Source organism: Centruroides vittatus, unplaced genomic scaffold (assembly GCF_030686945.1).
Source record: "Centruroides vittatus isolate TY-2023 unplaced genomic scaffold, ASM3068694v2 contig_417, whole genome shotgun sequence".
NCBI lineage: Eukaryota > Metazoa > Arthropoda > Arachnida > Scorpiones > Buthidae > Centruroides > Centruroides vittatus.
This window is the reverse complement of record NW_027122227.1, coordinates 218,155-240,157: the sequence shown is the minus strand read 5'-3', so window position 1 is coordinate 240,157 and position 22,003 is coordinate 218,155. Positions and strand designations below refer to the sequence as shown.

The 22,003-nt window shown below is 26.0% G+C and overlaps 1 protein-coding gene across 2 annotated transcripts in view; it reads right to left on the bottom strand.

Annotated features, from left to right (window-relative positions):
• The window catches only part of Nf1 (neurofibromin 1), a 141,005-nt gene that overhangs the window by 91,858 nt on the left and 27,144 nt on the right, over nucleotides 1-22,003 (bottom strand). For both annotated transcript variants that reach the window (XM_067271960.1, XM_067271961.1), the window contains exons 6-12: nucleotides 19,111-19,217; nucleotides 18,843-18,910; nucleotides 16,393-16,468; nucleotides 13,364-13,470; nucleotides 10,721-10,786; nucleotides 10,454-10,630; nucleotides 6,373-6,708 (exon numbers count right to left, since the gene is read on the bottom strand). In XM_067271960.1, the coding sequence (XP_067128061.1) occupies nucleotides 6,373-6,708; nucleotides 10,454-10,630; nucleotides 10,721-10,786; nucleotides 13,364-13,470; nucleotides 16,393-16,468; nucleotides 18,843-18,910; nucleotides 19,111-19,217 (937 nt within the window). The remainder of the gene's footprint in view (nucleotides 1-6,372; nucleotides 6,709-10,453; nucleotides 10,631-10,720; nucleotides 10,787-13,363; nucleotides 13,471-16,392; nucleotides 16,469-18,842; nucleotides 18,911-19,110; nucleotides 19,218-22,003) is intronic.

The window sequence follows — 22,003 nt, the reverse complement described above, 5'->3', positions numbered from 1 at the left end:
AAAGCAAATAGTATAGTATTAAAATACTTTTTAGTTATATTTTAAAATATTTAGTTTACATATTAAAATTTATATATGAATATTAATACTAAATAAAAGTAATTAAAACCAAATTTGAAACATAGTAAAAATATTTAACATTCAGTAATGAAATCATACTTTGTTGTTGACACATGAAAAACTTATTTGATTCATAGTGGCACTTACAAGTTTTATGTTATAGTTACACAAGATCTTGGAGTATGCATATTCTGCAAAAACTTTGTTAACATTTGACCAACAGAATTAATTGTATTGTTACTTGTAATAAGCTCATATATAAGTGGGCAGTCCACACTGCTGAGATTGCCTTTTGTTGCTTCTGCAAAATTTGATTTTCGGCACTTACAAGGTTTTCATATGTCAACAATGTTTTGTTAACAAGTACATGATGTGTTAAAATATAAATCCCATATAATATAATATTTTGACACATCTGACATCAAACATACTATCATCATAAAAATTTAATTATTCTAAAAATACACTTAAAAGATTGACATAAAAATAGAAAGAATGTAAAAGTAAATTAATCATCTTGTGATGCTATAACTATACATTCAGAAAAACTGAATTTATTTTCCAAGGCATTTCATCAAGCTATAACATATTGTTAGTTTTTAAAATTTGGCCAGGATAATTTAATTGCAATAAAGAAATTTCTTTTTCAGACAATACATGCATGATGTGTCTTTACCCAATTTGTCCTTTCTCACGCAGATGAAGGATAAGGCAATTTCATGGCAAAGTCGACCTTTTATTTGAGGCTTCTTGTCTGCCTTGAAATGTAAAACGGTCTGTTGTATCCCTCTAACAGTGGCAGCATAATTAAAAAATAATGTACAGTTTTTTAAAATTTGGCCAGGCATTTTTGGCTGTTTTACATTTGAAGGCAGATGAGAAGCCTCAAATAAAAGGTCGCCTCCGCCGTGGAATTGTCTTATCCTTCATCTGCGTGAGAAAGAACAAAGACAATTCCATGGTGGAGGCGACCTTTTATTTGAGGCTTCTCACCTGCCTTCAAATGTAAAACAGCCAAAAATGCCTAGCCAAATTTTAAAAAACTGTACATTATTTTTTAATTGTGCTGCCACTGTTAGAGAAATACAACAGACCGTTTTACATTTGAAGGCGGACAAGAATCCTCAAATAAAAGGTCGACTCCGCCATGAAATTGCCTTATCCTTCATCTGCGTGAGAAAGGACAAATTGAGTAAAGGGTAAATTGGGTAAATTGAGGGTAAAGACACATCATGTATGTATTGTCGGAAAAAGAAATTTATTTCTTTATTGCAAATATAATATATTGTCTTCATGATAAAATGGAACAATGTCCATTTTATTATTTTGCACAAAACAAACATTTTATAAGGTTTACAACAACTTTCAACTAATACAACTTTCTAAATGATACAAGAATTGATAAAATTTAAATATTAGAATAATACATTAATTAAAAATAATTAGATAAAATACTGATTAAATTAATAGTTTAACAAAGGCTAATATTAAACAACTTGATTAGGAAAAATATAAAAATAGTTAGTAGTTATGTTAGGCTCAAAGATCGAAATCACTCATTGAGCGAAAAAAATGACCACAATGTGTTGTGGCAAATTCAAAATGGCCATGAAGCCAAATTCACATCGTGGCATTTGTAAAACAGCAACAACACATTGTGGCTAACTCAAAAACACCACAAAGTGAAATTTGTGTCGTGGCTTTCATAATGTTTGACCACAACACATTGTGGTAATTAAGAAAAGCCATAATGCATTCTTAACGTTAGCTGATGCAACCACGATAGAGGATCATATGACGCACAGTGGTCTGTAACTTTAAAATATGGATTCTAGCCTCAAAACATTTTTATTTACAATTTTTAATGCTGAACAACATTAGTTCTACAAGTTTTCCTAGAAATTTAATTTTCATATTTAAAAAAATTTTAAAGAAAAAATGTATAGAGAAAAAATACACATTTGTTTCTTTTGTTTTGATAAAAAGTGCTAAAGGTCTAACTACATATACTTGTAGGAGCTTGATGTAATATACACGATGAAATAAAAATCAGCTGCTAAAGTTAAAAACCATTCTAGAACATGTGGTGGCTTTTAGCCACCACATGTTCTGGATATTAACTAATAACGAGGTGACGATAAGAAAATAAAACTTTCTTTTTCATCATGATTTATTTATCTTCAATCATCTTATATAAGTAAGTAATAAAATTATTCATCATTCATGAAAATCTGTTGCAATGCTCGAGATGTCAACGTTTTCTAACAACTAATTTACTAAAAATAATTACTTTGTCAGGAACTTTTATTAATAAATCAGTCATTTTTATGAAAATCGAGAATGTTGCAGAGTTATTTTCGCCAATTGTTTTTGAACAGATTATTGAAGAAAACTGAGGTATCACTGTACAGTGTACACCCATGTACCTAGCATCAATCTGCATTATTTCTTTAGCTTCTGTTATCCTATCCTAAAACCCTCCAGTTACAGGGAAAAACAGAATGGTTTTAAACTAAAATTTTTTCCAGAAAAACTTGTGGTATGATGAGTAATAGCATCAGAACACAGGGTAGTTTTACCCTAGATTTACCCTAAATATAAGACTACCCAAAACATTTCTCTGAAAGATTGAAATTACTCTGGAAAAGGGTAATTACCCTAGAAATGACAGCACTGGTCAAGAATGAACACAATACAAACCCCACAAGTGTTTGCAATGTGCCCATTGACAAGTTACAACCTATCCTTCATATCGTGGTTGCATCAGCAAATGTTCAGAATGCATTATGGCTTTTCTTAATCACCACAACGCATTGTGGTCAAATATGAAAGCCACAACACAAATTTTGCTTTGTGGTCGTTTTGAGTTAGCCATGCGTTGTGGTCGTTTTTTTCGCTCAATGAGCGATTTCAGTCTTTGAGCCTAACAGTTATAAAAAGTAATAATTATAATAAAAATAATATGAGCACAGATTAACAGGAATAGCTCATAAGTTGCAAAATTACAATTCAATGATACGGTAAATATGAAGAAGACAGATTAAACAGTTTATGGCCAATCTGTAGTATTTAAATGCAAATCTGATCTACAACTATTAAGAGATGATAACGATTTGACAAATAAAAATCACAGATCAAAAGTTTATAAATACCACTTGATAATAAGAATCTAAACGTAAGTATCTCATGCATAAAACATGTATCAAGGATATATTAAAAATGTCTCAAGCATATAAAAGATGTGAAAAGAACAAGCATACCAATACAGCTTTGGAAACATTTACTAATTTTGAAAGAACAAATGTAGATTGAAAAAAATGTGGTCTTTATTTGAGGAACTGAAACTCAAGCTAAATTTGTTAAGTTGTGTAAAATTTACAAACAGAAAATCAAAGATAAAACTGTTAATTTAAGTAACTGCAAAACAATCTCAACAAACAAACATCTCAACATGAACATCCCAACAGCCAATTGCATGAAGTTTTTATATTTGCCTCATTAACTTTTACTTATTTACACTAATAAATACAAGTAAAATATTATCTTATAAATTATATCTTTAAATTTAAATGATTCTTTTATTAAATTAATTATTACAATCAATCTGAAGATGGCTAATAAATATATTCATTTTAATTTACAATTTGATGGAATTTTATAGATTTTACAGATTTTAGTTTTTTAGACTATATCTCTTGTTTCATTTTGTTATAGTTAATATATTAATATGATATTTTAATCTACTATGATTATAATTCATTGGTATTTTAATTACTTTTATATTTTATCAAAATGATATATGATAAACAGAAATATTTTTTTGTTCAAAAGCAATTAAATTTCATCTTAAACTTCATTCATAATAATATACTGCAAATAATTTCTACTTTAAATAAAACTTATTTATGAAACACAAGTCTTCAGAAAAAGTATGAGAATTTCCACTACAAAAAATGTGTTTTGTTTCAATCTTTAAAATATTTTAACAACATTAATAATGAAAAAAACATTTTTATTGCCAAATTGTAAAAGTAATTCGAGAAATTTTTTTCTAATATAGAAAATAGAAAAAAATTGAATTTACTGACCTGGCATATCTTTTAATTCATTAATCCAATGGAGGCACAATATAAAAATAATGACCATCAATATATTTTAAAAACTGGTAAATTTATTTAATATGTAAAATGCTTAAATTTTATTTTCAATCAGATCTTTATTTACATATAAATGCTTTGTATGATAATTTGAAAATTCTATTAAAGGTTAAAATCACAATATCAAGAATATATAATCTGCTGTTTGCAAATTTATGCTACAAATATTCATTTGTCTATTACATATTATTCAAATTAATTAGCTATTTTCAGAACTTGAAATAAAAATAATTTTAATATTTTACACACAGTAAATATCTTATATTGATAAATAATTTATACATTAATATTGTTGTGAATGATTTATAAGAATTTGTATTTATCAATTCATAATGATTATATAAAGCCTTTAAATAATTTATCATTCCAACAGAAATTTAAAAAATTAAACATTACAAATTGAAATACAACGTAGCATCAAAAATACAAGAAGATTCAAACTGTTTAAGAAGACAGTTCAAATCATCTTGTTAAACCTAACACAGACCTATGAAAAGAGATCAAAAACATTTGTTTAAATAAATTAAAAGTGTTACTGAAAAAGCATTTAAGGCGTTGTTCAACTAAATTAGTTTCAGCCTATATAGAAGTGTTTTTTTTTAATGATAAAATGACTTTCTCATTATAACTGTGAAAGTTTGTTATGATTCACAGATGATATATACTATAATGCATTAAATTTTCAAATGCGATTTGTGCAGTTCTAAGTAAAAATAATTGTTTGCACTAAGTTTACTGCCATTTTGAGTTTTAAAAATTGATTTTTCAAGATGAGTCAGTCTAAGCATTTATTTGATTCTTTTTTCCTCAAAAAAACTTTATGCAATTGTAATTTACAAAAGTCTACCTCAAGTGAATGAATTCAAAAAACTTAGTTAACTCATGTTGATGACATTTGTTTACCTCATTGCATCATTTGCTGATTCTCATTTAGTATTTAAGAGGCATGCCAATTGTGAGAAGCATGAAAAAAGAAGTGCATATACCTTCTCCTCCCCTAGTCATTGCATCAGACAATAAAGCAGTTTCCAAAGATGGCAACCCTTGATGACGTGAAGGGATAGTTCTTTGAGTAAAAGGAAATTAGCTGTAATTTCTTTAAGAGTAGTGTTGCAATATTAACTTTATCTGAAATAAGATTATACATTTGTTTTGTAGTACACAATAAAAGCATGCGTATCCACATATAAATAGAAAATTTTCAAGTTTCTTTTGAAAGAATGATTCTGGATTTTCCATTCTTAAGCTTGATGTTTATTAATTGATGAATGTATTGTGTTCATAATATAAATCATTAATTTTTCTGAACTAAAATAAAATTATTAAATAAGCTATTGAATTTTTCCTACATGATGGTTATTATTCTTATTTGAAAATATTCTAAAATTCTCAAAAAGTACAATAAGTATCTGATTTTCCACTTATACCAACTGATCCTTTGAGTTCCATCAACCCCTTTCAGAATTCTGTTGACCCCTAGGGAGCTATATCAACCCTGTTGGGAATCCCAGATATACAGTATAATAAAATGTGTCAAAATCATCTATTTATGCAGTTAATATAACAGTTTGTATTAATTTTCTATAAAAATAAAAAAGAACAAAAAATAAAATTAAAAAATGATAAAGGTTTCTAAAAGTAATATAAAAATACCAATAGCAAAATTTCAAAGTTCACTATTCCACACTTCAAAAAGTAACTAAAATATTTTAGAAGTTTTTAAAATTATAGAGAATATAAATTCAATTAAAATTTTAATTGAAATTATATTCTCCATAAAACTAAAAATAACAATTAAAAAACAAGACTTGCAATTTCAAATTTAGTTAAAAATAGACAACAAATTATAAAAGTAATTAATTATAAGAACAGGTAACAATCATAAAAAGTTAATCAAATATATTAATTTTAAGCCAATACATATTTGAGATAATTTATGAAACAAACTACATTATATGGTCATGTTAAAGTAGACATGAACAATTGTGGTCTTGAAAATCATCTTAAATGAAAAGATTTGCAATATACAGTTTATGGCTGATTGTTTTTATTGTATTTTATTTTATCAATAAAACATTTAACATAATATTTAGTATAACACTCATTTTACACTTTTATAATTTTAGTAAAATTTTATAACCAAAGAGAGACTTACCTGCATCATTCTTAAAGGAGCATGACTATTGAAAACTTGAGTAACTTTATTTAATGTTTCAGTAAACATGGAACGCAATTCAGGAGCTTTGTTATACATAATATCAATTTGTGGCCACCATACTAGACGAGGTTGGGTTATGATGCGGTACAGAGAACTTACTAATACAAAATGATATGTTGGTGGTGAAGAAGGATTCAGACATACTTTCAACGCTTCATTGTTATGTGGATTAATACGAAAACAAGACACAAAACAATCAATCATCAAATCAATATCTTGATTAACTGTATTCTGATTACGGCAAAATGGTTTACTTGGATTAAATAACAATTGCTAAAAATAAAAAAATAAAAATTCATTTAGAAAGCATTTTTCAAATCATTACAACACTATTAAAATTAAAATTTAAAAAACAGTAAATCAAAGAAATTAAAACCTTTAAATTACTTTGTTACAATTATTATTTTTCTTTTTTGTGTTTAAAAGGACAATATAAATTATAATGATTGTTTTTTATAGCTTTAAAAGATGAATGTTTTTTTGTGTTTCATATCTTTTTATATCATAGTCACCTCTAAAATAATAAATAAATACTTGTATATTGATATCAAGTCCAGTGTAAATCACACAGCATACCTAAGGGTGCTATGATGGAAAACTAACCTTGAATGATCAAGTATAATTGTGCTTATATTTGTTTACTGCGAACAACATAAATAAAGGACTTCTCCATCCAGAAATATCATATATCAAGTTAATTCAGGCTATAGGAGGGGGTCTCAATTCAGTGGTGTAGAGGGAGAATGCTTACCTCTCACCAATCTGATGAGAGTTGAAATCCTACTGGAGACAATCTGGACCTCCAAATGAATAAATCCCACAACACAATCCTTGTTTGCCAGTTTATTGTCCCATTCCATGACTAGGTTATAAAATGTTGTGTGTTTGGCACAGTTTTCCTTTTACAATAAAAAGCCAAATGAAATTTTGAAGTGCAGAGATGTTTCTGTTATGTAACAGAGTAATAGTAAATGACATTTTTGGCTAAATGATGTTCAGTTTAATCCATCAGATCCAGGTATCTAATACAGCCTTCAGGTAGTATTGCATTTGCATGTTTGTTTGTCAGACCCATAACAAGGAAGGCTTTTTAGTGCTAGACTTCTCAGTACTCTGTAGCCCTTCAGAAAAACTGAGGAATGGGAAAGAAAGCTGGAAAATAAACCAACTGAAGATCATTAGTACAGTTTATTACTTGCAACTTTCATACACAAAGTAGGAACTGAACTGATAGTGTTTCTAGTGTATTTAAATGATAAAACCTACTTTCATCTCCTACTGAAATTAAATAACAGTAATTTTAATTGTTTAAAAAAGTTTTGCATGAAAATGTTTTTAATTTCAAAGGTCCATATAGGGTCTAAGTTTGTTATCTATCCATAACCAGTCCTACCAGTATGATAATTTGGTATCAATTGCATTCATGAAGTAAAACCATAATTTTATGCAAACTACACATCACTATTCTAGTACTAATCCTTCAAGGGTTAGTTTTCTCATCATAGCACACCTTGAGTATGTTGTGTGACATACATTGGACCTGATATAAATAGTTCATTATTTTTATTGATATATAAAAGTTTTATATAAAGAGCATTTTAATTAATTAATTTAATAATAGTAATAATAAAATATTTTGTCCAGTGATAAAAAGATTTTCCATTAAATCTAAACTTTGTATAAGAAATATCTCCATTAAAATATCTATTCATGAAACTATTTTCACATGACTTATATTCCACTAAAAAGGAATTTTTCAAAACTAAACTTATTCATTCATTTGCAAAACTGTAAAGAAATACAAATCAATTAGTTAAAATGAATCTCGTATGTAAAACAAACAACTGACGATTCTATTTTAAAAATTTATAAATACAATTAAAAAGATTAAAGAATTCAAAAATGCTACTTAATATTATTAGTTTTTTCCTCACATTTAATATTTAAACCAAGATTCCTGTCAGAAGTAAGCACAAGATTATTTAAGATAACTAATCACACAGGAACACCACAAAAGGTAGATTATACAGGCCTTATTGATTATGAAGGATATGCATTTAGGACTATATATGTCCCTCATCAGTTCTTTTTTTTCCACATCAGTCCGATTAAAAACATTACAAGTTTTAGATTATGATTATAAATATACTTAAAATTACAATAAACACAATACTACCTGAATGGTAGGAATTGTGTGCATACAGGTGACAACTGGGTTCTCAAATACTGTATGATAACTAAGTAAAATAAGAAATTATTTTACTTATACTTCGTACTCATTTGTATCCTTGCCCAATTTGCACAACCTGGTGTTACGCAGCTATTGAAGCTACTGGGTGTGGCTAAAAATTAAGACAGCATAAGCACAATTACTCCAGATATTACAGGTTCTGACAAGTAATGAATTTTCAGAGTCCTGCCACAAATAAGCTACATATTGATTATTGACAATCTGAGATGTCATAACAAGCGAAAATTTTAAAAACTAATAAGCAGGCTTAAAATTAACAAATACAAATATATTCTGGCAGTTTATAAGTTAATTATACTTTCTATTTGCAAAATTTCCTCAACCTTAGCACAAAATGGGAAAAATGAATTTTTAAGAAATTTGCAAAATTCCCCGGGTTAAAAAAACAGCCAGGATCCTGTTTGAGAAACCCTACTTCTGACTAATGAAAACAAAAACAAGAGGAAATCAAGTATAAAAGTAAGATTCAATTTAAAAATCAATTTTTATAAACTATTTTTAAATTAATCACTTCATAAACATTATCTTCCCAAATTCTGAAGAATTTATATAATTAAACAGACTATACTCTTTTCAATATTCCATCTAAATGTATTTTTTAATTTATAAATTGTAATGTTGATTTCTCTAGAATCAAACAAGTAATAAAAAATAACTATATGATATCAGATAAATAAATCTAATTACTGTTTATTTCAGAAAGCCAACATTTTTTTATTAAACAAAATAAACATTTTCAATCAAAATCTGACAATTATCAGCCTATAGCCATGTATTAAAATGATATAGAACAGAATACACATACTAGAGCAAAATTCTAATTGTATTATAATTGTTCAGAATATTCAATAATACTTTTAAAAATTAAAAAGAAATATAACATTAAATAAAATTTAAAATAAATAAATGAAATAAGATAAAATAAAAACATCAATAAATTTCAGATGGTGTTCAATATGATTTTTCTGAAGAGCTTATTAGTGGCCTAATTAATATTAACATCCAAAGCCTAGAAATATCAAGTAATAAATAATTCAGTTACTGGCAAAAATGAATTTTAGAGTAGTTGTATATCTATATTTTAAATAAGCATTGTAACATAATTAATATTGAAGATGTGTACAAAATTAATGCTGTTTGGATATGGTTATTAAATTCCTTCAATTTCTTTTTTTCTCCCAGTATGATTTGCCTAAAGAACATTTTATTTTCCAAAATGTACACTTTTTTATCCTGAAATTTTACACAAAAATTATTTTTATGCTTTTAATTTGACATGCTCTATTGTATTTCCTTTTCATTCTCAAAAATTTTGTTCTGTTTAATTATTCTGAATACATAACTTGAATTCTGTTCTACATCATTCTGATACAGCTGAGAATGATCAATTTTTGACTGAAAACATTTCTTTTGTTTAATAAAAAATATTGACTTCCTGAAATAAACAAAGATTTAATTAATTTATCTGTAAAGATTTTGCCAAGTTTTGTAAACTTTTATGACATAAATAAGATTTTCTTTTCAAAGTCAATTCCTATCAGTTAACATTTACACAGATATTTCATAAAAATGTAAGAAAATATATTAATTGAACTTACATAGATTAGCATTTGTTTAAAATTTTATATAATAAATTAATGAAATTTTTATTTAAATAAAGAAATCTAAGTATCTATTCTTTAAATAAAACAACAGAATGTTGTATTTAAAAGAAACTTGTTAACTTATCATTTTTTAAAAGTTTTTTAAGAAAGATTTTTCAAATACCTTTAAATCATTAATTACAGCTTGCACTAAAGAAAATACTACATTATTACTATCCAAAATATTGATGTATGTTGATATTTTACATAATTTCACACATGTAACAGCTGCAGCTTCACTCAATTGCTTGCTACTTGTATGAGGACCTAGTGCTTTCTTAACACTATCTACAAATTGTCTCTGAAATTCAAATAATAATAATAATAATAATAATAATAATAATAATAAATGTATTTTTGGTTATTTTTAACTTTAAAAAACTATTACTACCTTTCTAGTATGTTTCTGAGACAATGGTGCTCCTGAATCAGCATTAACAATCTCTTCTAAAATTTTCTATAAATTATTTCATTAAATATATTTTAAAATGAATCATATTTTCTAACAATACTAATAACTAATTAAATAATCTATTAAATTGTAATTTTAAAATTAATTTATATCTGAAGTAATAAAATGTACAAATCTGAATTTTCATTTTTATAATATTGAAGAAATTTTCAAAATTCTGGATAATTCTATAAATTATAATGTATACTAAAAATTTTACTTTAAACTTTGGAAATGTTAAGTAAATTACTTTTAATTAAACTTGTCTTATTGGCATTTGTATAATATTAATAAGATCACCACATGTTTAAACAAAACAAAATATCAATAACTGTCACTCTAAAGAAAGTTTTCAGGTCTTCTATTAAACACAAAAATGTTACAGTGGTGGATTAAACAGAATCCACAGCAGATGAAAGAAGGAAAGTATTCAGACAAAGTGCTTTTTGGCGTGATTATTATTAACTATTCAGAGAGATTAGTGAGCTACCTGTTATTAAAAGATGTTGTAAATTATATAATTTTTCATAGTTTTGCATTAGAGAAATTAAAATCACATCTGCCTTGGTTAGAGAAATGGGCATAAATGAAGTACTCCCCTGTGATACATTATGCACCAATACTAGACATTTTCAGTTATATTACTCAACTATCATATCACTCAAATAAACTTTCCTAATACTGAGCATTTAATTTAAAGTACTTTTTAATATTTAAAATGCCTTTGAAATTACTAATATAAAGCCATCATCGTGTGTGCATGTGCGTATGTGTGTGTGTGTGGGTGTGTAAATTCCTTATAACTCCTGCAATCTTTGTCCAATCCAGATGAAATTTTGGTTACATTGGTTTTATGTTCTGATAGAAAGTATAGGCTACTTATTTTGTGGAAATATTAGCTATAGAATAAATGTTTTATTAATTTTGGATTGGTGAACAGACTGTGCTGCAGTGACGTCAGTAACCATGTGATGTTCATGCTTGATGAGGAAATTTCCCTTAAATTCACATTTTTGAATATTTTGGCAAATGTCATATTAAATTTTAAATTTAAACTTTAAAAAATGACAGCCACATTGTGTCACTTCTATAACAAATTTTTAAAAAATCTTTCCGCATGACGTTCTATTATCCAATCGAGCCCATTATTTAGAAAGTGTTATTCTCATCTAACTAATGTACTGTACATACAAATCATCTTTGTTTAATCAATGTGGAATTAAAAAGACTCTCTATTTTGTCAAAAAAAAAAAAAAAAAAAAAAAACGCCTAGAGAAAGTGAAAAATTAAAATTAATCAGGCAAATTCTGAATCTAAAAGAATAAGAACAACCAAGACACCCAAAGGTTGTGAAGTCTGACTTCAGCAACATTAAGTAAGAATAGCTTTGTCAAGAGCTGCAGAAACAGCATTATGTCAAGCTTGACTTGAAGCTCTTCTCAATTCTTCATTCTCTACTTTCTCATAAAAAATATTCCATTATGCTTCATGGGAGAATTTCTAGTATTATTATAATAAAGCATTATAAGGAATAGTTATTATATATACAAAAAAAAACATAAAAATAGAGTTACCAAACATTACCCATTTCAAGGCATTTCAATTGTTTTTCTAACTCAACAAAACTTAATAAACCTGAATATAAATATAAATGAAAATCTTAAATTCTATTTTAAACTCATGGTGCAACTTAGAATAAATTGGCATTTTAGAATTAAGAAATAATGTATATGTAAAAATTTTAATCTCTATTAATAAATTTAATTCGTTGCTGATCATTTTTTCAATTATTTTTATTTTCTTTTGTTTATTTTTAGTTTCCTATAGAGGTTTTGAAAAAACCAAAAGTAATTGAAAAAACGAAAAAAAAAAAAAAGTTTAAAAATAAAAATTAGTTTTGTTTTTGAGTGACAGATTATTACATATGACATTTCTCATATGAACTGATTCAGTCAAATCTATCTCATTGGTATGTTTGAAAAATATATCCAAAGGTTAATCAATGAATTTAATTTCTAAGTGAAATAAGAAATGAACATATGAAAAACAAAATAAATAAATGCAACACAATTTTATATCATAAATATAATTTTGAATAAAATTTAATTTGTGGAAACAAAATAATTATTTCCTAAAGATTATTAAATAAAACATTAATATTCATTATAATAATAATCATTATCCGACAAATACATTTAACACCAAAATTCATATTGATAATGGAAAGAAAAAAAAAAATCAATACATTTTAGATCTGTTGACATACAAAATTATTCAAACAAAAATAAATAAAACTTCTGAAACTGAACATACAACTAACAACCGAAATAAGTTAACAGAAATAACAGTTAAAAGAAGAGTTGAAATTTCAAAAATTTTTTGTTAACAGTTTGTTCTCAAAATAATGGCATAAAAGACTCCTTTCTTACTTTTCCTCAGAGATTTATAATCAGAATAATATAACACTTGTTATTAAACACTAATATTAAATATTTAGTTCTAATTAGTACAATAACATTTTTAGAAAATATCATATAATAAAATCAAATGTAATTAAAATGTAAAAGCATTTAAAGTGCTTACTGGACAGAGAACAAGCAACATAATTTGTAAAGGCCAAGTTGCAGCTTTCTTTTTGTTATTGTTTTCAGCAAAATTATCCAGCAAATCAAATAAACGATCACAACAATCTAAGAAAATAAAATAATCATTTTTAGATTAGAATAAATATATAATAATTTGCATATTAAAATTAATCATTATATAGTAAAATATACACTTTTTCTTCCAATTATTATTGGTAATATTAAATATTGTGTATAAATTTAAAAAAAATCTAATCATCTTATAATTTCTTCCTAATTATGTAATATTTTATTAAATGTATTATATTAAATATTATTTTTATTAATTTGGAGAATAATTGTATGTGCATGATAAGTCTTTTTTTTCATTTCAAGTTGAAATCTTCTATTAATAAATAAATTAACACAGTATAACCTAATGTTAGTTTAACAAAATTGCAAGGAACATAAAAATACATTCATTATAGTAAAATTTCATTATATTGATAAATAGTCAATACACCAGAATGTTGAAAAGTTATTAATTATTGAAAAACATCCTATACCTTGAGGGCAAAGAATCTTTAAGTCAATTTTTCCAACACTTTTAGCAAAATTCACGTTTTTAAAATTCTGTTAAAAAATCATCGTGAATCAACAATTTGTTTGTAACTTTTCCATCTTTTGACTTTCTCTGCACTGTGGGCACTATGTGGGCATATTAATCATACTCACCATGGGTTCAGCAAGACCCACAATGGGGTTGTTGAGACAAGGAGCCCAACAATCTAGTTCAACCCTTTCTTGAAAAATTCTGAATTTGATTCTGCAGAATGGATACAGCCTCAACTACCTGGCTGTCTATATTTGTAACTGAAAGTTTATTGTCAGCACTGTTTTGAACAGCTGATACACAAAACAACAGTGGCCTATTATTGTGTATCTCTCTTAAAAATAGCTATTGTTTATTCTGTAATTCTCAGTCATGTTGTATGTGTAATCAAAACTTTCTCCAAAAATTCTTAAATTATGAGACAGAATTCCAATTATTATAAAATGGCATAGGCTTTGTTTGTATCGTGACTACAATCAAAATGAAAATCTCATCTTCGTCGTCTACAATATTAGATATCAATAATACCATTTTGGGAAATTGTAAAATACTAACACTATATTACAAACTAAATCAATAATTATAGTTAAAATTCATATTACCAGATAAATGCCAAAACAGTATCCATTGACAACAAAGAAAATTAATTTATATATTAAAATCCATCCAATGAACAAAGCGATAATTATAAATACAGATACATCACACTAACTTTATATAGCTGTTTCAAAAATTAACTGCAAAGCTACATAAGGTTAGTGCAATATATCTCTATTTATAATTTATATATTTATAGATTTCAATGTAATGAGCACTTTTGTTCAATATGAGCTTTAATTTTTGTTACATTAAACTGAAATTTTTGCTAGTGATATTTGTTAAAATAAAACATTTTTATAAATTTTTATATTAGGATGAATAGTAAATGGGCAAGGATTTGTTATATTGATAATTTTATTAAACCAGCATTTGTTATAACAAAATTTACTGTACAGTATCTTTTCCTGTGATATTAGAAGTGAGTACTTCTACCTTTCAAAAAATATTAAATAAGACAGAACTTATACAGAATATAACTGAAGAATATTTGTTATACATGTAATTTAATTTTTAAATCTTAATTCTTACATCTTTTCTGATAATACAACAAAATTTTGTATTCTCTGACAGTATTCACTCCTTAAAGTTTTTAGCTGAGTGAAATGAAAACTTTATAATATTGTAGTATTTGTAAATGTCCACCAGTGGCCAAGCAGTTCCGTCCCTAAACACTGCGAGTTCGATCGCAGGTTTGTGCCGCGTTCAGACGGGCTGGCCACATGGAGTTTTCTGGGTTTTCTCCATGTTTGTAACAACTAAATAGGGGCCAGTTTCCCTTACAAAACCTCTGGAAGGCATTTTCCCCTCACATAACATCACACACCAGAGAAGGGAACGGGAAACCAATCTGGGTATAACTTTCCCTAGAAAACACCTTAGTGCATTATTAACCACCTTACTAACCTACACCAGGTGTCGTTGACATCAGGAATCTGATATGGCACGCAGAAAGGGAAAGAGTATTTGTAAATACCATCTAATACAATACCTCTTTCTTTATAAACAAACATGCAAATGCAAAACAGACAGAGATACAATTTTGTAAGAGTTTTTTGATTTTTGGTGTCATGAATGTTAAAATATTAAAAAATAATTTTAAAAAAGGAGGATGAAAGGTCAAAATTTTGACCAATCATTGTATTTTCCCTCTGTTATATTCTTTAACAGCCAACAGCCTGGCTTCTTTTAGTTACTTGTCCATTTGCACTATTGTTTATAAAATTAATTTCATCAAATCATTGGCGTGATAATTTCTGACTCTAGAATAATAATTAAATACTTGTGCTATTATATGGCAATTATTAAGTTATAAATTTAATCCCTATAATACATTCAACCTTTCTCCTCTAACATGTTAATGCTCATTATTTTAAAAATAAAATATAATAGCATATATCTAGAAATATGTATTGTTTAATAATTAAAAAACATAACAATTTACAAATATACTCTACAACTTATACTTACTCTAATGTCCATTATTTCCTACATTTGATCCATTTTAACATAATAAATTATTTTAGGAATAAATATTTTTAGCATATCTTTGTATTAATAATTTAAAGTTAATTGATAAATAAAATAATAAAAAAGCATAGATCAAATTAGAAGCAAATTAAAAATTTGTTAAATATGCTACATTCTAGCTGAATCTTTTCTCCAATTATACTAAAAGTTATTTCAATTGAATTATATTCATTTTCAATTAGTTGATGATAAAAATATTAAGTATGTAACAATGTAAAACAATGTAAACATAAATTAATTTCAACAAAAACTATTCATTAAAACTATTTTCTAATTGATTTTAAAAACAACATAAAGTTTTTACTAACCAGCTAATTCTTCATTTGGCTTCTTTTGTAAATCCATAAATTCTTGTGGATAAGTATCCATCCAATTCCAAATAGCCTGTAGTAAAAAAATATATTTTATTTAAAATAAATTTTTAATTATAAATTTTCTTTTTCTACAAAACATTTTTATGCACAGAAACTTTACTGTATATAACATTAAAAGGAGATATTACTTCATTACATAATAATAATTTATGTTACTGAAATGATTAAAAAGTATGGAGAAATTACTTTATTGGCCTGAATATAAGTCAACTGTCAATTTTAGAATCCTTATTGTTTGAAAAAAATTAGGACCAAAATATAAATCAGCCTTTTATTATTAATTTTATTTGTATACAAAAAATTTGCATTAAAAAATTTGGAAAGTTATTGAAATAATATTTCATCACTTTCATTGTCATGATTCTTGTTGCCTATTTCATTCATTTGATTCCCAGATATTTGTAAATACAATCAGCATAAATAAACTTTTAATCACTTTCTTATAAAAGATGATCTGCCTATAATCTTTAAGACAGATTTGACTTATTAATAAACAAATGCCAGAAAGTGAAATTGTTTCTACAGAAATGACCAAAATCCATAAATATAATCTAGATTTAGAAGATTTCTCTGTAAATGAATTATTTCTGAAATCATTCCTGAAGTGCAAAGCAATATCAGAATTAATATAAGCACAAATTAAATGAAATGTGGTTACAAGCTTCCCAAATAAAAATATTGCACTTCAAATTTACTTATCAATTTTGGGATGATTGAAAAGAAGGTGAACAAGTATTTTCAACATTAAATCATATAAAAATCATTTGCAATTTGTATTATCTGTTCAAAATTATCATATTATTTCACTTTTTGTAGAAAATTCTGATAATTAAAATAACTGCCTGTCAATAAAATAATATGAATTTGCAAATTAAAAAATGACAAAAAGTAAATATATCTTAACCCTTTCCCTGCCGTCTGCCATGCCCCCTTATTTTGTAAAACGGCCAAGGTCAAAATAGGTAAATCAGGCAATATTATTTTAAAAATTCACCAAAAATTAAATTATTATTTGATTCATATGAAAAAAATCACATATATTTATCAATATAGTTAGTTTTAAATACGACATTTTTCAATAAAGTTTGTTTGAAAAATTTATGAGAAAAAAAAAATATTATATGATAATTGACATTCAATCTTGAAAATTTGTTACTTTTTGTCAAAATTAACATTGTCTGGTTACTTTATTCTTATTGTCACTGAGCCAGAATGACGTAGAATATTGTTCTGTACAGTTTGATATTACATTTATGCACGTACGTTTATTCGTTGTGAAATTATCGCACATTATATCAAACATTTGTTTGAAATCTGAACTTTATTCTGCTTTCATCTAACATAATTAACTAATATACTTTATTCATTTCATATCAAACAAGACTATATATTTTTGTAATAAACATACGATTACCAATAGCAATAGATGTAACATTTGCTAATATTTTAGATTTAAAAAAAAATTAAAAATTAAAAATTAAAAAAAATATATAAAATATCAGAACTGAAGGTCATAACTTAAATATTTACGATATATTAACATATTATAGCTGAATAAACTTATTATAGCATAAATCAACTTATTATAGCAATATTATTGCATGAATATGCTAAAAATAAAATAAAAAATTATCAGAAAATGAAAAATTAAGAAAAAATAACCGATAATTAAAATTTTTTAAGTCGACAAAACACCACCTGGACAAAAATATGTAGAATGAACGATAAACAAGACGATGCCGTCAAGTGCTGACATCTGTTGTCGATAAATTTTATAAAAATCGATTGTTAACAGGGTAACGATCAATCGGTACCCTGGCCGTTTTGCTAAACGAATAGGGTAACGATAGATCGGTACCCTGGCCGGGAAAGGGTTAATTTCCAATATTATATGATAAATGTGATTTTCATATATGATTCATGATAGTTTATGTTTTCAAGAATTGGCATTTAATAAGCCTATTTCTATTTTTAAAAATGTCTATTTATAATTTTTGTGGATGAAAATAAAAAATATCTTTATTTTAAAATTTTTTGTTTTCCTTCCAAATTCCTGTAAAACTTAAAACTATTTTTGTAGGCCTTAGGCATTGTACCTAAAGTGCCTAATAAATAAGGTGCCCTTGAGATAATGACATTACAGAACACCTGAAAAATGAGAACACCAGAACATATGAGGTAGATGATGAAAAATAATTCAAAAATAGATGTCTGATGACATTATGGAAGTTATGTGAATGTATTTGTTTCTCTTAAAGCAGCCTTTAATTAAATATCTTATTTTCAATCATTAACAGATCTGAAACTCTCTTTTCTAAATAATAGCCTATAATATTATTACATTAAAAGTATAAATAATCTATATACATTAAATTTATAATTACTTTTTCCACACTATTCATTAAAACCAAGTATGCACTCTTCTTTAAGCTCTTAAACTTTTGATTAATTTCTGAAAAAAAAAAAAAAAAAAAGGAAAAATATAATGTTCTAAATTTTTTTCATATATTCTGAAATATTTTAAGTTAACAAAATTTTTAAATTAAAAAAATCAAGATTTATATTAATGATATCATGACATAAAATAAAGGTTTTATTTAAAGTTATTATTATTTAATTACAGAATAATAAATATATACTCATAATATTTACCTGATAGCAATTTTATTAAGCGACTAATATCAAGATTAATATGTTGAATAAGTTCAATATCAATATAATCAGGATTTTCTTCATTGCTATTTGACAGTTCTTGCAATCTATAGGATGATTAATATTCATATAAATTTTATATATATTATAACTTTTACATTAATTAATATTAAATTAAAAGAAATAAGAATTAATTTGTTTTATTTCTTTAATTGTTTGAATGAAATATTTGATTTATTTTTAAAATGAAATGTAGTGCTGATATTCTGTTCCGTGATGTTTAAAATAGCGCCATCCATATATAAACTGATATTTTTCATATATTTATATATTTTAGAGAATTTACATTACAAAATGTTTTGCTATAGTTATTGTAATAAATTAAATTTCAAATAAAAACTATCTGATAAAAGAAAATTTTTAAAAATTTAGTTAAGAGGTGTAAAAAAACTTTTTATTGTATAAAACAAATTATATATAAACTAAGCTGAACATGTACAGGAACTGCCCTACATACAAACTTTCAGAAACATACAATGTGACTGTACATCTAAAACTTAAATTTCACATATATTATGAAGTTCTCTTGCCAGTTGTGGGATGGCATCAAAATCAGTCTTTAGTCAGTAATAATACATTTTTAATAAATAATTAATGTGGATTTATTTCTATTGCATATCGTCATTTTTCATTTTTGCATGAATTCTGATGTTCCATCACTGCTTGCAAGGTGGCCTCAAAGTTTGTAATGTTAGAGTAACAGCATTTTTCACTACTGTTTTCAATTTTTATAAACTTTTATGATTAGTGCTTCAAAAATATGTCCAAAACCTAATAGTAAATCTAGTAGTGAAGATAACTGCATGGCTCTATTAACATGGAAACTTAACATTATAAAACTAAGTGTGTCAGGTGAAAAAAACTGCATTTGAAACACCCACTACTAAGTAGTAGCAAATGGTTAAACAAGTATAATGTATTCTATTAAATGCATTGAAGGATTAAATACTAACAACATGTGGTTATTCTGTATAAAAATGTATTTTCTAGGTGAGTTTTTGACTTATGACAAAACCTCAGAAACCTAACCTGTTATAAGTAGAGGAGCACCTATAGTAATAACCAACATTAGCAAATTTTAATTGGGAAATATAACTAATTAATTAGCCATACTTAACTAAATTAAAAGCTTGCAGTATTGTTTGCTTATTAAAATATAAAAACGAAAAGCATCATATTGCAAGTATCTGATACTAGTCTGTAACATTGTTATTTTTATTTATTAATTTATTTTTATAAAATGTAATAGATAAAAACTTAAAACTTGTTATTACATTCTGCATTGTTGAAATTAAACAAAAGTGGTCCATGACAGCAATAATGTCTACACACCACACACAGCAAAAGAAAAAAATGACAGATTTTTATTGTTAAACCTTTAGGTAGGGTTTCAGTCAGTGGGTTTAGGTAAGCAGCCCAATTCCAACAATTTCAACATGCATAACAACAAAACAGATTATTTATTGAAGAAAGTAATTTAAAATGTAAAGTCTTAAGTGCATTTATCATCATTTCCAAGACTAAAAGCCCCTAAAAATTAAATGTTTTAATTTTTGGGCTGCAATTTTCAAATTGCATACCAGTAGATTCCCACTGTCGTCTTCCGTCCAACTGTCCTCCTTTAACCTACTCCCTGGTATTCCCGACATATCTCAGGTCATGACCTAATGACCTTGACCTGTGGACCCGAGATATCTTGTTTCAGTACCATAACGAAGATGTCACTAGTTGTTATAATTTTTATATTAAAACTAACTTCCAAAATATAATTTTTTTTATTTATTTATTAATATATCTATTTCTTTGTGCAAAATAAAAAAATTATTTTGGACAATACGATTATTTTTTACAAAAATGTGTAATTTTCTTTAGGATTAACATCGACAAAAATTCAACATGGTGCGACATGCAATGGAGAAAAATTTCAACATGGGATAGATTAATCTTAAGAACAGAGTAGACAAATGAAATTTGAAAACAGATATGGAAAGGTCAGAGGCCAGAGGCATTGATTAACTATATAGGAACTTCTAGTCTGGACCAGAAGTCATATGATTTTTTAAATTACAGTCTGTTATAAAAGTATAGGAACACCATAAATTTTGTGTTTTTTCAAAATTTATTTTGAAATTATTACTGGAAATATTATTAATTATTTTATTATTATTTTTATTATTTTATCAGGTTTTTTTACATTTCATAAAGCAGCATAAATTTTTTTTCACAAATATTCATTTTTTGATGTGTTACAAAAGTATAGGTACACCACTTAAAAGTCTCTTAAAAATTAATTTATCATAATAATAATTAAAAACATTTCCACTATGTTAGATGTCATCATTTTTAATTAACTGTCCTGGTGGCTTTTTTGAATGCTTTATTTAATGTTATATAAACATTTTCAACAATGTCTCGTGGAACTTTAGTTCAGGAGCAAGAAATACATGAAGTAAAATTTATTATTTGAGTGGTTCAGGCAAGTCTCTGAGGCAAATTGCTGCAGCTGTAAATATATCTATGAATGCTATTCTAAACATTTTAAAACAAGGTGAAAATTACAGGTAAAAAGAAGAAATCAGGATGGCCTAAATGTTTAACATTCAAGAATGAGAGACAAGTTTTGAAGCTTATAAGTAATAAAAGCATGTCAACAAGGCAAGCTGCTGCTGATTTACCAGTAGATGTATCTCATGTGACTGGAGAATTTTAAAAAACAATGACAATGTAAAATATTTAAAAATGAAGTTGAAACCACCTTTAACAAATCAATATGTTTAAACTGGACTAAAGACAAGATGGGATGGACTGAAGAATGGCAAAAAATAATGTTTAG